This window comes from Corvus brachyrhynchos, unplaced genomic scaffold (assembly GCF_000691975.1).
Source record: "Corvus brachyrhynchos isolate BGI_N302 unplaced genomic scaffold, ASM69197v1 scaffold633, whole genome shotgun sequence".
Lineage (NCBI taxonomy): Eukaryota > Metazoa > Chordata > Aves > Passeriformes > Corvidae > Corvus > Corvus brachyrhynchos.
Window position 1 is genome coordinate 659,399 of NW_008237435.1, and position 17,483 is coordinate 676,881.

The 17,483-nt window shown below is 38.2% G+C and overlaps 1 protein-coding gene across 1 annotated transcript in view; it reads right to left on the reverse strand.

The window, feature by feature from the left end:
* Positions 1-2,718: 2,718 nt before the first annotated feature.
* The window catches only part of PI15 (peptidase inhibitor 15), a 27,120-nt gene continuing 12,355 nt past the window's right edge, over positions 2,719-17,483 (reverse strand). The window contains exons 3-6 of the mRNA XM_008631362.2: positions 13,105-13,223; positions 12,760-12,892; positions 12,475-12,590; positions 2,719-8,697 (exon numbers count right to left, since the gene is read on the reverse strand). Coding sequence (XP_008629584.1) covers positions 8,562-8,697; positions 12,475-12,590; positions 12,760-12,892; positions 13,105-13,223 — 504 coding nt within the window. The 3' untranslated portion in view covers positions 2,719-8,561. The remainder of the gene's footprint in view (positions 8,698-12,474; positions 12,591-12,759; positions 12,893-13,104; positions 13,224-17,483) is intronic.

A 17,483-nucleotide genomic window follows, 5' to 3' on the forward strand; every position in this document is an offset into this window, starting at 1 on the left:
CAGTGCCTGAACAGATGCAGAGATGTCAAAAGTTTACAGAACACAGAATGTTACTTAAATAACACAAATTATTTAGTCGCCTTCTACATATATTTTAGCACACGCCTCTGTGTGTTCTGTTCTACGTTCTAATACAGCCATATGATCAAGTACAGACTCAGCTGCCATGGCTGCTAATGAAAGTGAATTTAAATACATTCAGTTAAAGAGGAGACTTTGGATGTTACCTGGGTGAAAAAAATCTCCCATCATTATTCAGGGTCCTTGTTGGCTGAAAATACCATCACCTTAGTGTTGCCAATGTCTACAAAATACTGTAAAACAGCACTCCAAGGCTGTAGCTGCAGATGTATGGACTGCAAATTGACCAAAACCTCAGAGAGTTTTGGGCTTACAGACATACTTTCAAACTTTTTTGACAAAAAAAATGCAGTGGAGCAAGTCCAGTGCTAGATTTCACAGACCAAATCAAATAAACCTGTCCTGCCTCGGATGAAAAGAGGATTCAAAATGATGGAGTTAGAGCTCAGGATGAAATCCCACAGAAAATGATAAAAGCTGTAAGCACTGCCAAGTTCAGAAAACACACTCTCAATTGCTATTATCTGTTAAGAGCTCTTTATGTTGTTTTTCATTGCATGTTTTCATGATGTTTCTGTAAAGGTCTGTCATATGTGTAAGGAATGCAACTACTACAATGGTCCCCCACTGAAACACAAAGCAGTATATCAAAGATATAAGAAAAATTCGTCTGGAGGAAGAAAATGTTCAGGTTATTGTTTTACTAATATGAAAAAAAAAACAACCTAACAGGAAAAAAATCACCAAATTATAATAATATTAACATCTTTGTTGTCAAAGTCACTGGGGATTTTGGGAATTAGAGATTAAGGCAAAACTTGTTCTAAGTGGGCTCTCAGGCACTGCATGATTGCACAAGAAGGAAGTCGTCTGCCTCTCTCCTAGGCTGTAAATGGCTAGGATGCCACAGTGACTATCTGTGGATACACGGGGTTATTACCCTGTGGACATAAACCCTGTTGGCATGGTAGACACTTTCTCAAAAAACTTAAAGAGAACGCAATCTCCTAGTTTACATGAGAGGTTCTCAGCCTGGCCATAATCATTGTGCAATGACATAAAGGTACACCAAACCATGGCACCACAATAACATGTGGACTTGATGCCTCCTGACAAGAGTGATGTCATTCCTCCTGCTGTAATCACAGTTTAGAGCAGCTCATGTTACATCTGAACTGTGGACTCAACAACTGCTTTCAAGCTCCCACACCCCAACTACATCTACTCTCCATATCGGTGTGAAAGCTACATACACATCAGCTTCTCCATGTTCCAGTTCCTGTTGGTGAAAAATCAAAGTGCAAAGGCCTGATGGAAAGCATGATTAGGAAACTGGAAGACTGAGACATGGCACTAACTGGAGATCTTCAGTTATCAGTTCTGTTTCATTCTCAGATCCAGATAAAAGGACACAAACACAGAGGAATAAATAAATAAAAGGATAAAATACAGAGAAAATGAAAAATAGTGTAGAGGACTGATGTGTCTTTCCAAAAACTGCAGACCAATTCATAGATCATGAGAAAAGTGGGAGAGGAGCAACATAGAGAGAAAAAGAAACAAGTCCATTGAGAAATAAGAAATTAGGCAAAATCACATTCTTTTCGTCATGGTCCAAAAAAACTAGGCTCAGATCAGGAAGAGACTAGCAACAATGCTGAATATTGTTGTTCAGATACTAACATTTGACATAATCCTATTACAATTGCCAGAGACTGCCAACAGATTGTGCTGTGTTTATTCATTTGTTCATAATATTAATCCTAAATTTCCTTAAACTTCTACATCAGAAACAGGTGTGATGAAAATCATACAATGTCATTACACAAAAAAATAATATACTAGGGAAAATGCATGGAGGCATTCTGAAAGAATCTGCTCTTCCTTCTATTCTTTCCTATATTCTGTAAGAGTGTGTCCTCCTTGCTGAAACCCTAAATGATATATAAAATAACTGTGTCACAGTGAATTTTAAGAAAAGTAGTTCTTTTGTGTCCAGCTTGTGATGGATGAATCAAAGAGAGCCAAGGATTTACACAATGAGTTTTGAATAGCTTTTGTGATGCTAAGTCTTAACATTTTAAAAATGCCTTTTCTTCCTCCCTCTGTTCTCCCTTGTCCTCACAATATAGGTTCCTTTTTCTTTTACAAATTTCTGGTTTTTGCTTTCAAATGCAGCTTTTACAGCTTTGGTACCACCTTGGGAGGAAGAATAATTATTCAGGAACGAAGACCTACTCTTTGTCTGACTGTAGCATGATTCTTTCTGTGGAAAATACGTGGCCAATTGACCATCATTCCTCTGTGATTTTCTGTGGCTATCTCCTTTGGTCACAATTCTGATTTTTCTTCTTGGCCAGATGCAAGTAAGAAAACATAACCTGAACACAAATTCTGATGAAGAGTTCCATCTCTCAACACCAAAAAACAGGCTCCTATCCACATAGCTGGATACATGAAGACAGATTTCAAGTACATAATGGAGCTCAGGTGTAAAGCATATGCACTTATACAAATATATTCAAACTGAACGAAAATTCAGTTTAGATCTGTTTTTTACCATCTCCTTGAAAACTTGTCTTCTTCAGGGTACAAATAGAGAAAAGAAACAACAAAAAATTCTCAAAAGAACATAAATTGTAAATATTGATAATTTTACTTTTTTATTTAAATGCATAGATGTTGCAAAATAGATCAAAATGATGCACAGTTTCATAGCATTAGAAGTTAAAACAGGGATACAAATTTATATCTCAGGTATAACATATATATAGCGTCGTATGACAACATGAAAGAAATGATACATTGGTAAGTTCACTGCAACACGTGTTAGACCACAAGCTTTCTTCTCCAAAAAACCAGATACAACCCCACCCACACAATTATCAAAAATTCTAAACAAGAAAAATGAAAATATATAATGAGAGGGGGGGAAAGAGGATTTCACTCTATAAACACCGAACATTTTTTTTGACATGGGTTCAGATAAAGAAGCACAGAAATACACTTATTTTCCAACCCCCAGGATTTTTAAGCCTCAGAAAAATCTTTCCTTGTTGCATATGGAAAAAAGCATCTGTAGATGGCTTGCTTCTTAAATGAACCCCGCCTTTAAGCACCGTTTCAATTACATTAGAGCACCCTACATGAAACAAAGCTGTTTAACTCCTAAGAGCTATTGATTCCAATATTACCATTCACTCTTAAGGAAGAATTTTGTTACTTTAAACGTCACATCTAACATACTTCCTGACTTATGATGATCTATTGAAGCTGTAGTGAGTTAGCAGCATGATGAACAGCCAGTGATTTGAATGACAATTGCTGTTGTAAGCTAAACATATAACCTGAGAGATATTCCCCCTCTTTCCTGCTGGCCAAAATAACCCTAAGTATAATTCATATGCATTTTCAGTATGAGGAATTTTAAAGAATTTACAACCTGATTACCCAAAGATAACATGCCAAAATCTTCTTCCACTCTGAATTTTGTCTTTTGGCAGAAGACAAAGAGATAATGAATTGCAACCATTTCAGTCTGGATTTCTCACAGATCACATTCAGGGGAACTCTGCAGAATGTGGATAACAATCAAAACCTTCTACGTGTTCCACTGAATTGTGTGAATTTAAAAATGCATCACCTTGTAATTATTTTCTAACATAAAATAACTCTATCCTGAGGGCAAGTTGGTAAATGAAGGTTAAGCAGAAAGAAAGTATTGAAATTACCAATAGTAATAAATTTTATTTATCATTTCTTGAATTAACCAGATAGGCTGTTGCCTATCTGTTGAACCAATCAGATGGGTAATTGCTATTTTTTCTTGATTTTTAAAATTATTTTCTATTGAAAGAAAGCAGTTTGAGAAGGTTATTGCTATTTCAGGCTTCTATTGACAGAATTTCAACATTCTTCTTGTAAATTTAAACAAGAAGGTATGTGCACATTGAGACAGTCAGACCAATTATGTATGATCTGAGAACTAGAGTATACAAATTTTCAATTCTGCAGTTTAAAAAAGCACCACAAAAATTTTGTGTGCTTGGATTCCAAGACCGTCTCATTCTAGAATAGGAAAGCAAGAGTTTTGTCTTGAAAACTTAGCAATAATGGGCAGATTGCAACAGTAATTTGGGCCTTTAAAACTTTATTAGCGATCATCAAAATTTAGTATCTGAGTAATGAGGCTTCCCACACCCTGGTTTTTAAGAACTATATCTGACTTAACACTTCTAAAAATTCTTCTGACATCTGAATAACTCTGTTTTACCGCATACTCATAAAACTTTGTATGTTAGGTAGCCATCAGCTAATAAAACTTCAATTGAGTTCTGTACTTACAAATCATGTAAAACTAAGAAACGGAAGAGTTGTGCACTGCACCTCTTTTCTCAAAGGAAACAAAGTCATGTGTCTTTAAAATCAAGGCAAAAAACTTTAGATTTGCATTTGTTTTCAAAAAATCCTAAAACCTCTTGGATTCCTATGTAATGAGTAGCAGCATTCTCAACCACGAGAGGGCATCCATGCTTGCAACCTGATCCTCGGAGAGAATACTTGAACACGTATATCCACCTACCAATCCATCTGCCTACAGATATAGATATGGATATAGACACAGATATATTTCTTTCCGTGCAGTCACAGTACTTTTGCTCTGGGAGGTTTCCTCTTTCAGAGCCCCATGGTATTTCCCAGTGCTGATAAGGGATGGCACATTAAGTCTAATTTTGCTGTTCATAAAGCCCCCATGGAATCCAATTCTTTCATTCCTGCAGAAGTTATATTAAACCTCCTATGGTTTTCACTGAGACCTGATCCAACTCACCTCAAATTCAGAGGGAAACAAACTGATCTCAAAGAGTAGATCCCAAAGATACGTCTGCAAGGTCAAGCCCAGATTTTCTGAAGTCATTTATTTTTCAGAGAAAGGATCTGGAATCACTAAAACTTGCTCAGCATTAATCTGAAGTCATGAATCTCAGAGGTCTTACTCCCCCCATAGCTTGTTCCACAGGCACTTGCCTGCTGTGATGAGGGGAGGGTGCTGTTTGTTTTGGTTTTGGAATACATTTGCCTCTCTGATACACGTAAAACTCTTATTAGAGCCTGAAATAACTATAAAAAGGAACCTTGAAAGCAAATCTGACCTAGTGGTAAGTTATATGCTTAGCTGAAAAAGATCTCACAAACACTGGAGTGTATATGGTAATATTTCCACAAAAAATCATCTGTAACTTCAGCACCAGAACATAGAGGTTAGCACCAAAAGGTATCAATTGCTACCTATCATGTTAGATGTTTAATGAGGCAAAAAGTCACAAGAAGATATTATAAACAGCTGCACTCAATAATTAATTATATCAATTTTGTTATATATTTTTTTACTTTTATGCCTCTCACAGTATTTTGACCAAAAATATTTTTTGCCTTAATTTAGCTTGTGCATACTTTTACAATTTTATATTTAGAGCAGAAGTCTGAGCTAATTTCTCCGTCTTTAAAGGCACACCCCTCTGCTGAGAAGAAATTAGTACTTCAAGGCCATCAGAATAACAACTGGAGGTAGTTTGCCTCAGCATGGCCTTGAACTCATCAAGAACTTTCCTCAGCATGTATCAGAGCTGCCAAAGACATCTGAAATCTTCTGCACATTTCAGTGCTTTTTTTTGTAGCAGCACTTGGTGTCAGGTAGTCAATCAGGAAGCACTGGCACTGGCAATCAAAGTAGAGCTTTACTGGCATTGTTATTGCCTGGCCCAAGAGAAAAAATGATAATAGAAATGGGGGCAATTCAAATAGGCAATACAGAAAGGCCTTCTACTTTAAAGTGGAAGGGGAAATTTCATGTGGCAATCACATATCAGATGATCTGTAATCCTCTCTGTTAAATGAAAAATATTCAGCTAATGCTTGAGTGCTTGTGGCTGCTTTTATCAGGAGCTGCTTGTATGAAATAGCTTATATCCAGATCATTTTTTGCTGCTGTCAATTACAGTGTGATTACAATAGTTAATACCTAGCACCATTATGGGATGTTGTGAAAAAACCTGCATACCTGTTTGTTCAAAGCAAAGTTTTCTATACTCACAGAAAACAAAATATTCCACAAAATCAAGGTATTTGTAGCAACTTAAAAAGTAACAGATATGATAACATATATACCCGTGATAACAATTTCAGCTGAATGACAGAATTATAAATTAATTTACAATGTCTAGTCCTGTTTGGAAAGTGTACCATACAACATACAAGTTGCAAGTTTCAAAGTGCATAGTCATTTATTGTTAGACCTACTGTTGTAGGCTCCATGGCTTAACCTGAATTTTTTCTTATGCTCTGCTTCCTATCTTATATTTTAAAAATAAAAATACTCAAAATGGCTAGATGCACTGCTATAACTGTGCTGTCTTTACCTCTATAGAAGATTTCTTATGCAGAATGAAAATGCATTTTTCACCTGCATCTTTGTCAAAAACTGTGCTGGCTGAGGGGCTAGTGACCCACCAAGTAGTATTGTCTCACTCATTTGTTTCAGTGTGTACATAGATAATGCAAAGAGGTTGTCTTTCACTCCCAAAACAGGACTGGATTTTACTCCGCCAAAGTATTTGACTGATTGAGTACTGCTCAAGTCCAAACTCCTTTGAAAACAAAAGGAAAAATGTTTATATTGTACCTGTTAAAATAAAAGTTAGTAGAATACTGCAAAGTATTATCCTTTTACAACATGGACACATCTAAAGGTAATGTGCCTGTCTAGGTCTTGTCCTGTCAGATACAGAAGTGTCACTAACCAGAAATATCTGAAGAGCCATAGATCAGCTGCTGATGTTCTCTGAGGGATCAGGTTATGGGTAGATAGAGAGGAGCTGCTACTTTTCACACATTATAGATCCTGTTCCAGATATCTTGCTGGAGAAAAAGAGTAACTAATGTGAAGAATTCAAACTCTCATCTTTCTTTTTATATCACCAATATGTTACTTCATATTCTGGTGACAGATTGTTCTAAATACCCTCAAAAGACTGAATTAGTGACTTAAAGATACATATGCAGCTCTACATATGTAGCTCTAGTGAAATTATCCTCTGTTGTTCCACTTGCTCTACTCAGTATTGCTTTTCAAAGTTCATAAATTTCAGAGGTCTAAATGTAGCAGTGCAAGCAGACTAAACACTTATATTTAAAGTGGACTACATTCTGCCCTGTAACATAAAGCCAAAACTCAAGGCTCTTTCAATGATCTAGTAGTTGAAACAGACAGCTGATTTCTTCCTTTTCATAATCTGTTTTTCAAGAAAAGTACCTGTATAATATTTTAGTTTTAATATCTCTATTAAGCACCCATAAGGCATTCAGGTTTTGGCAGGAAGGTTTTTGGAAGATTTGGTTTTTAATAATGCACACAGGTATTTTCAGGAAACAGCACAATATATATTATAGGATATATATTGCTTTAGAAATTTGGAATTTTTGCAACAAATCTATATGAACTTTTAAAGCTTCCTAATGTCTTTTATTTGGAATTCTTACCTACTTTTAGGTCTGACCTCACCTGATCCTCAACTGAGTTTCAGTCAGAGGGATAACATATATACTGGTAAACTTATAGTGCAAAAAACACTATGGATGTCATGTATTGATGTATATTGCTTTGCAGCAATATATTTCTTCCTGTAAAAGAATAAATATACTCCTGCAAAGCCCCATTATAGAACTATGACTGTGTTCAGAAATACAGGAAGGTACAGTCAAGCTATGCTGTTTTACCAGTATTTTTAAAGTGGTGTAGCTTTCTATCTAGATAAGACTTTAGGCAAGTGAGTTAACAGCCACTGCAGCTTGGCCAGTGTGGTTCCTCATTCTCTCTAATATTCCTGTCTGCACACAGACATGTGATAGCAGCAGCCGTGTGCTGAACTCTTGGAACACCATACACGAATTGACGCTGCGCATGAGGTAGGTAATATCCTGCAGTTTCTCTTGCACATATGTCTTCCTCTGCTCAGTGTCCCATTGACATTGCAGGTGAAAGCACAGGTGTAAACGGGAGGAACCATTGGGAGTGTGAGGACAACTTGTTGCTTTGCATGTCACACTCCATTTTTAAAGCACAGTATTAAACAATGACCCTTCTCTTTCTGGAGCTATTATTTTTAAAAGGAAGAAATATTTTATCTTTTGATGTGCTTTTAATATAATCTAATCTTCAGGAAGCTACACTTGATAAGATTAAAATGAGTTTTAACTCATTAACAAAATGTTAATCTAAAAGGGATAATGTGAGTCTTAAATCCCAAAGTGTTAAAACCAAATTATACTGTACTTTGAAAGCTAATTATACAAAAGCATACAAAAAGAAAACATCAGAGTATTATTACAATATCTCTCTATATATAATATGTGCAAAATTCAATACACAAGCTTCTTGTTACTCATCTGTGGGTTTTCTTCAAAATAATGTAAACCTTAACTTATTTAAACCAGTATAAGTAGTTTGATGTTACTCCTGGGAAACAAAGATTGTCAGTACAAGAACCTCCATAGCTTGGAGGACAAGCTGAACATGGGACTCCTACTTTATATGGTGCTTCTCCAATCCAATTGCCCCTGAAAATAAAAAATGAAAAAGAATGCTTAATAATTTCAGAATGGAAGAAAAAAAATCATTAACCATACTTGTTCTTAGTGATTAAAGTTAACGTCTCCACTGATATCCCATAAATGCTGTTACTAAAAACATGACATTAGTATATTTCTGTAGTTTACTGATAAACACTGATCTAGCAATTCCCAAAAATGAGCAGGAGAATGACTATATCAATCCAGGCCAGTAATATCCATTCCACATCCTTCAGTCTCAGTGGTGATGTCCCAGCCTTCTTGCTTTTGCTACAACCAAGTGATTTTTGATGCTCTGATCCTGTGACAGACTATTTTTTACTGGAGGTCTATATTTATGAAAAATAGCAAAATAAGCATTGGTGCAAGGTTTTCCTTGAGCACCCTTTTGTCTGGCAGTTATCTTAAAAGCTTGTACTTGGAAGACGGAAAAACAAACTGAGTGAAACCTTATTCTTAGGTTGCACTACCCTAGGTTCGCATTGTGAAGCTCTGAGGCTGAATTCATTATTTGAGAAAAGGGAAGATAAAAACTATTTCCACCAGTAATGTATTAAATGGAACTGGATTGGGGCATTTCCAGAGGTCTCATAGATGTGAATGAGAGGAGAAGATGGGCTCCTGTCTGGTGAATAGAGGTGTGCAATAGACCCTAGGGGGAAAGGGGTACAAAGTCTGGGGAGTGATCATATGAAAAGAGGTACCTCCGAAACATCTAGGAACATCTGAAAAATGCATCCTGATTTTTAGGAGTTTATATAAACCACAGGCTTTTAGAGAATCATGTAACACTCATGATGTAGGCAGAAAGTTAAAATTAGATTTTTATTTAAATGTTATGTCTCACAGAGCAGAGAACTTTCCTTTAGTTTGCATGTGACGTGGAATAGCAGTGAGTAATGCAATTATTTATGAAACATTTTGTCATCCCCCACCTCCCAGCCAGTAACGCTGGATCAAAAGCCCTGGTCTCAGTTGTGCCTTGGAAGAAAGTAGAAATCTCAAGTAATTTGCTCATTCCTACTTCTCTTCCAAATGGGTACAGCAGACTAAGTGCTCAGGAAACATATTTAGTCTGATAACTGATATGGAAATTCAGAGTTTGCTGAAAACTGATTTCTGCTTCATTTTCTACGCAGCACATGGCAGATTTGTGTAAGACTCCTAGATAATCTGGGGCCTTTCTAAACTTTGCAATTATCCTCCTTAACTTCAGGGTTTTTTCCCTCAGTTCAGAAGCATAAATATTTTTCAGTGTTACAGCATGGCATGAGTGAAAATTACTGGAGTTCTAAATCCTAAGTCTTTGCCAAGTTCCAATCTTAATAACTCAGACTGGGGGTTTTTTTAACTCCCTTCCTCTTTAGAGGAGTTTCTGATGTGCTGGTTACTCAGAAAGGCACAGACTTTACTGAGTGGCAAAGAGATTTCTGTGTGTGTGCCCAAGGACTCTACGCCCAATGTCCATGACTCAATTAAATCTTAGAAATACAAACTTAATCCAGGGAAGACCACTCAATATAATTTTTGTGACCCTGCAAGAAGTAAATGCAAAAATCATGATTCCACTTCCTATGACTGAAAGGTCTACACAAAATCTCACACAGAGAAAGAGCTTGTAACTTCAGGCTTTGGTTTGCTGTTTGAGAAGCAGTGGGACTTTTAGGCTCAGAAAATATAAAATGTCAATAATACAATTGTAACTTCAATTGTTTGTGTAACTGATACACAAACACTAAGTCAGTTTCCAAAAATGCCTGATTTATAAATCTATTTTCTTCCTACATATGAAAATGAGAGAAGTATTCTGGAAATTTTGTAATTTTTAATATTTGTTTTCAAATAAAGATACATAAAAAAATTCTCTTAGAAACTTTGATTTCATCTTCTCCATGTTGTTGAGCTTTAAGTCAGATACAGTTTTTGCTGCCTTATCTTTGTTCCCTCACATTCATTTCTTACCATCCTTTTCCAGTAAATATTAAAGACAAAAGGACAGAGAAATCTCCTTGATTTCCAAAGATGTTTTTTTCCCCCAAGTAAATTTTCTTAAGAAATCCTATCTTTTTTTAAGTTGCAAAACCTTTAAAAATTCTTTTACTCATGTAACAGCTAGAGTAATGACATATTCTTGCATATTCTTTACCACAAATGGACCTGTGCCACCAAGAGTTTATGGAAAACATGCTCAATTGATTACACTTAGATTCCTATACAGAGCTACGTCTTTGCCGAATGTACAGTCAGAGAAACCAGCCACTCACACTGTCCCTGCGGCTTTTGCAACAATGGTCCAAACCAGACCGCAAACTGAAGCTCTCCCAGAGCCACACTTCACTGACTCATTCTGCACCCAAATGTAAGCTTGGGATGATGTCTAGGAAATGCTGGCAGAAAACTAGTTTCTGCATTTCAACCCAACACAGACCTCTGCAAGTTATGGGATATAGGGCCACCTATGGGTGTCTATGACCTGTATTTTAACAGACCCTAACATGGCAGGCAAGATGAGGTAGATTTGCAGACACGGAGCTTAGGCTGATGGACTTTATATGAAAGCAATTTATGTACCATGGTCATAAGCAAAGGTATCCTGTGGGCAACAACATGTATCATAGAATGAATCACAGAATGATTGGGATTGGAAGGAACCTTAAAGATAAACTAGTTCCAACCCCTTTGCCACAGGCAATGCTCAGAACCCCCTCCTGTCTGGTCTCAAATACCCCTAGGGATGGGGAGTCCACAACCTCTCTGGGTAAACTGTTCTAGTGCCTCACCACCCTCACAGTAAAGAATTTCTTCCTAATGTCTAATCTAAACCTACCTGCCTTAAGCTAAGGCCATTCCCTCTTGTCCTATCACTACGTGTCCTTGTGAAAAGTCCCTCTCCAGCTTTTTGTAAGACCCCTTTAGGTACTGGAAGGTTGATAAAAGGTCTCCCTGGCGCCTTCTCTTTTCCAGGCCAAACAGCTCCAACTCTCTCAGCCTGTCTTCCCAGGAGAGGTATTCCAGCCCTGATCAGCTTAGTGGCTCTCCTCTGGACCCGCTCTAACAGGTCCATGTCTTTCTTGTGCTAAGGACCCCAGAACTGGATGCAGCTCTCCAGGTGGAGAGCAAAGTAGAGGAGGAAAATCACCTGCTGGGCACATTTCTTTTGATGCAGCCCAGGATACGGGGTTAGCTTTCTGGGCTGCAAGCGTGCCGTGGTAAGTCATATTGAGCTTTTCATCTACAAACACCCACAAGTCCTTCTCCTCAGGGCTGCTATCAATACATTCTGTACCCACCCAGTACCTGTGCTTGGATTAACCCAATCCAGGTGTGTTTAGCCTTACTGAACTTTATAAGGTTTGCACAGGCCCACCTCTCAGTAAATCAAGAGCCTGATCTACAGTGGGATTGCTTACCTGAGGAAGTCTAGTTCACCATGCCTATGTATAAAAGAGTGAAGAAATAAGGAATTCCAAGTAAAGTGAAGTGAGCACAAAGAAGGAAGAAAAAAATTAATAATAATAATAACAGCAATAACAGAAAACAAGTTTTTTGTTTTGTTTCACACACATCAAGTTCATTCCTTTTCTTCCTTGTGTACTGAAGTCATACATTTCTGCATGTTCAGATGGAAAGCTTGAACAAAGGAGCAGCCCACAGAAAAAGCACAAATAGAGCTCATGCTGCAGAAAAAGGAGTAAGCAGTCCTATGAGAGGACCAAAACATGCACAAAGTATAAAAATAAACAAAAATAAAAGAGAGCAACTCACTTTGGGGCATAGTTGCATACCAAGTAAACAGCTCGCCGCCAAACAGATCCCCAGACGTTCATATTGTGGCACGTGTGGATTGCACAGCCGATGCGATTGGAAGTGGCCCAAACCATCTGAATAAATATTTATTATTGGTGAAGTCCAAATTGAAAAGGAATATACATATACATATATTTATACATATACACATACATTTATTTGAGAGAGAGGGGTATAGACACATCATAGGAAAGTCCAGCTCTGGACATGAGATTTTGAATAGAGGAAAGTAATTTATATAACCTGTGTGTAATGGGTGCACATGGGTCCATAACATCGCATTGGGCACCTAGGGTTGCAGTCTTGAGGATAAGGGAAAGCATAATCCTTCACTTCATCATACCATGGCTTTACCAGCTGCAGAATAGACCGATACCTGGGTTTTTTAAAAATACAGTAAGACAAATATGTCATTTTAGATCTCTCCTCACATCACTGGGGCACAATATTATAATATTCTTAAGCCAAATGAACACTGACAGATATAGAACATAGACTACTGGATGACACTTGCATCAGTCCAAGATCTGAATCTCAAAGGTTGTTCAAAGGCTGACAAAAAAATTGTTTTGTAGGGTATCCTCTTACCTTCCAGTTCTTACAGACAAGTTCTGGCCCAAAAATCTCAGAAGATAGGAAGGTCCATGGTCCCAAATGCATGTAGCAGCCCAAGCTTCAGCAGATTTGGCAAGAGTTTCATCCCAAACCTGACAAAATAAAGTATCCTTAGCAGCAGAACAGAAAAAAGCAGATAATGATCATAGTGCTAGAACAAAAGAAGCAAGTATCTTAACCCACAAATATACTATTGTAACATGTCAGATCTAGAACTAAGAAGAGAACTGTGGGGCAGCATGCACAGAATCCAGTGGGATTTGCCCTATTGCTGGACAGAATTCCTGCCCACATCATTAGAGGAAGCCATGTATTCCAAACTCTCCCTTTTTTCTGGAAAAGCCCTTCACCAAACAGGCATTCTCCTACCATTTTCCCTTCTGTGTTGATGAGATCCATGTGTGGACAGGAGTGAAATTTTGGCTGGGACTCAGATAGAAATTGAAGGAGAGGAACACAGGGAAGAACAATTCAGCATAGGTATTACATACCCCACAAAACCCCAACACATTTGAAATAGGACCTCAGGAATATCTATAGCCAGAGACAATGTGTGTGTGGCAGCTCTTCATATTTGAGGTCACAAGGTCAAGAAAAGGGATTCCACAAAGGCAAAGACTTTGGATAGTTTCCAGGTGCAGTATGGATTTCACTACTTTATTCTGCACAGGAACTGGCATTGCTCACTGCCTGATATAAAAAGATAACAGCTCTGTAAGGACAGACAATTTGACTTCTTAAGTTCTCCAATGTTTGGAACATGACAAGTGAACGTAAACACTGTCTCCTTTATATGCTTTGCCTGCTCAATTACATTCCTGATTTGTAACTCTACTGTTTCCTCCACAGCGAAACAGGTTTGTCTCACGAATAACAGAGATATTGGCAACAGAACCTACTGCACCACTGGAGCTCCTGATAAAGAATATCTCACTGTTACATTCCAAGTGCACACAAATCCTAGTATATCTTAGTGTTTAAGGGATACCCAAGTAGGCTGTAGGTTCTGGAATTACATGTATATTTGGAATTCCCTGAGTGGAGTGCTCCGGTGCAGAACAGTTGTAATGAACTGCAAGTAGAAAGGCAGGAACAGAATGTGGTAAAATTGCCTATGCAGACCATTAGTGCTTTTTAAACACAAACACAAACTCATAAATCTTGAGTGGCTATGAAATAAAGAGCATGCTCTCTGAGGCATGAAATAAGAGGCAAAGTCAGAAATTAACTTATCAAAGAATGAAGTGGCCCTCATCACACATATTTTCTGTACTATGAGCTACTAATAATTTCTAGTTCAGAAATTATTAGTAGCTCATAGTACAGAAAATATGCGTGATGAGTTCAGAATTCAGTTTTAATTTCACAACCCTGCAGAGTCAAAAGACTGATCTTTGACTAGGACGGTAATTCATGCCCTGACTAGTACTTTGTGCAATTTCTCTTAGTGAGAAGGACAAAATTTAGTAAATTTTATGAAGTTGCTAAGCCACTGAACCAAGCTTTTGAGAATATGGAGTGGGTAAGGTACACCCTAGATTAAAGGTGAAGAAGCACAACAGAGACCAGTAAGACTCCTTAACACAAATCATCTTCCATTCAAGAGGAACCACCTTAGGGATGGTAAAATGGGTGGTGCTCAAAGCAGAGAAGATTTATTTTACGCCTGTTCAGCAAATCTTCCAGAACAAAGTCAAAGCAAATTGCTAGTACAAGGACAAAAGACAGACGTCTTAAAAAGAAGCATGCTACAAAGGAATAGTCTTCAAGCCAGGGAACACTTAGACCTCAGCTCTGAAAAATCACGGGAGTTTCTTGGAGGAGTTAGAGATAAAAAATCCAAAATCCAGGATATGCTCTAGGGCCCAAGGCGAAGAAAACTGTGCACAGACATTTCTTCCGCTTTGTATCTCTGCCATTAAGTTTACTAGCTGCATGTGGCCTGTGTATAAAAACCCCTTTATAATCCCTGTGGTACTGAAGTGGTCCCAAAAAGAGGGCTTAAAGAGTAGGTACAAACACAAAAGTGTGCCTGGGGAGTGTGCCTGAGAGGCTGGGGCCACAGCCGGTGTTTGGAGCCTGCCCAGGCCCAGGGCAGCAGAGGAGCTCATGGATCCAGCATGTGGGTCCAAACACAGATGCCTGGTGTGCATCCATAAGGGGCTGCTCTGCCAGGACTGTGACACCCCATAAACACCCTCCTTTGCTGGGATTAATCATGCTTCTGGCACGAGTGCTCCTGCCAGGAGGCTGAACATGAGGTTTGCGTGCTTGCTCCCAAGTGACCTGGCTGCACTCCCACAGTAATCTAAATGTGTACTGTATTCACACAAATAGCACCGAGATCCTGATTTCCACACTGCACATTTTTGTGTACTAAACTGCCTCTCAAAACAGCATGTTAGGTGTTTGAAAGAAATGTGAAGAATGGATTAGGTTTTCACTGTTAACACTCTCTAACAAGGCACAGCCCCTGCCTTCGACAGTGAGGGCATTTCTAGTTCACTTTCACTTCCCAGCTTCATTTCTGCTTATCAGGAATCATCTGCAGCATTGGATTGGTAAAGTTTTGGCAAGTTGTTTCAAACTCAGTTAAAATGTTGTGAGTTTGTCATGTATAGTACACTCTGCTTTCCATTATCTATTCACTCTTGATCCCTCTCTGGACAGATTAAATTTTTGGCAAACATAAAAAAAAAAACCAAAGAGAAGGAAAATAACTACTGACTAATGAATAAGGGGGAGGGGGGAGCATATGCAGCATCTTTAAATTTCCTCCCTTCATCCATTAGCAGGCTGGTGAAAAGCCTCTATACAGAGTCCCCTACTGCTATGTAAATAATTTGTATTTCAGGGGAGAAGTTGATTGCCTCACCTTCTTTATTTTATTTACTTCATATTCTCAGAAGAAAAGGTGGTCTCAGTCCTTATAGGATGAGCAGATGATCACCAGAAGAAGAGAGTGCATAAGAGAGACCTTACAGAGTCTTTCAGTACCTGAAGTGAGCCTACAAGATAGATGGAAAGGGACTTTTTGCACTGGGATCAAGTGATAGGACAAGGCTCAAAGCTGAAGGAGGGTAGGTTTAGATTAGATATTAGGAAGAAATTCTTTAGTTTGAAGAGTGGTGAGGCACTGGAATAGGTTGTCCAGAGAAGTTGTGGATGCCCCATCCCTGGAAGTGTTCAAGGCCAGGCTGGATGGAGCTATGAGCTATGAGCAGAAGATGTCCCTGCCCACGGCAGGAGGGTTGGAACTGGATGATCTTTAAGATACCTTCAACACAAAACATTCTATGATTCTATAAAAAGGCAAATGACTAATATAGGCTGAAGGTGAAAAATATTATCTCATAATGACCCAAAATATTGTAAGAAACTGTGCCATTAGTTCACTCTTTCAAAAAAAGTCTGATCCTGAGTCCACACTTGTACTAATTTTTATCTCAGTTCAGTCCCCTGTTTTGGGCATATAAGAGAACAGAGCAAAGACATTTTGACTTTTGAAGCCATGTGGATTCATTGTTGTACATAGATAAACACCATATCAAGAAATACAAATATATCCTAAAAAGAGAAACTGAAGTAACTTGAAAGTAAAAGGGACAGTTTCTGTATGAGGAGAAATGAAAAAGCTCAAGCTAATTAGCAAAGAATTGAAAAAAACCAGAGTGATAAACTCTGAAATGATGGGCAATCCAGTGCTCCTATTAAACATCTGAGAAAGCTGCCTGACATGAATGCAAAATTGTAAAAGGAAAAAAGGAGAAAGATGTCCATACTCAGTGGGTTAAGATCTAAGAAGGTGACTCATCCTGAAATGCTGATTGTGCAAATTCCCAGTGCCAAACTATGATCATCCACTCCCTGGGGACAGCTAATCTTCATTTGCTAGGTTGCAAGTAGTTGAGGAAGAAGTCACCTTCTATCCAGTATAAAGATCCCCCTCCAAACTCCAGATCACTGGTTTGGTCCAGCATGGAAACCTTCCTACTTCTCAACTAGGTCTAACTGAGCCACAACAGAGTTAAAGCGTGTCACCACGCTTCCACTGACAACTTGAAATGAACATTCTTTGGCCAATTTATTTTTCTTTCTTGAGCCAAACATTATTTTCCTAGAAAGCTGTCTGACTGTGCTCTCTGTACTGCTCCCTGAAAAACAACACTTCCAAACTACATCTCACTTGAAAATTGTCAAGAGGACTGAACACAAGGAACAGGACAGTGCTTCTACATGGGGAGTTTCAACACCAGAGACCACTTTATGAAGCAGCTCTGGGGTGTTCTCTGCACTCACACAGCACATGTTTATTGAGAGTTAGGAGTAAAATTTCAGCATTAATAAAGTCA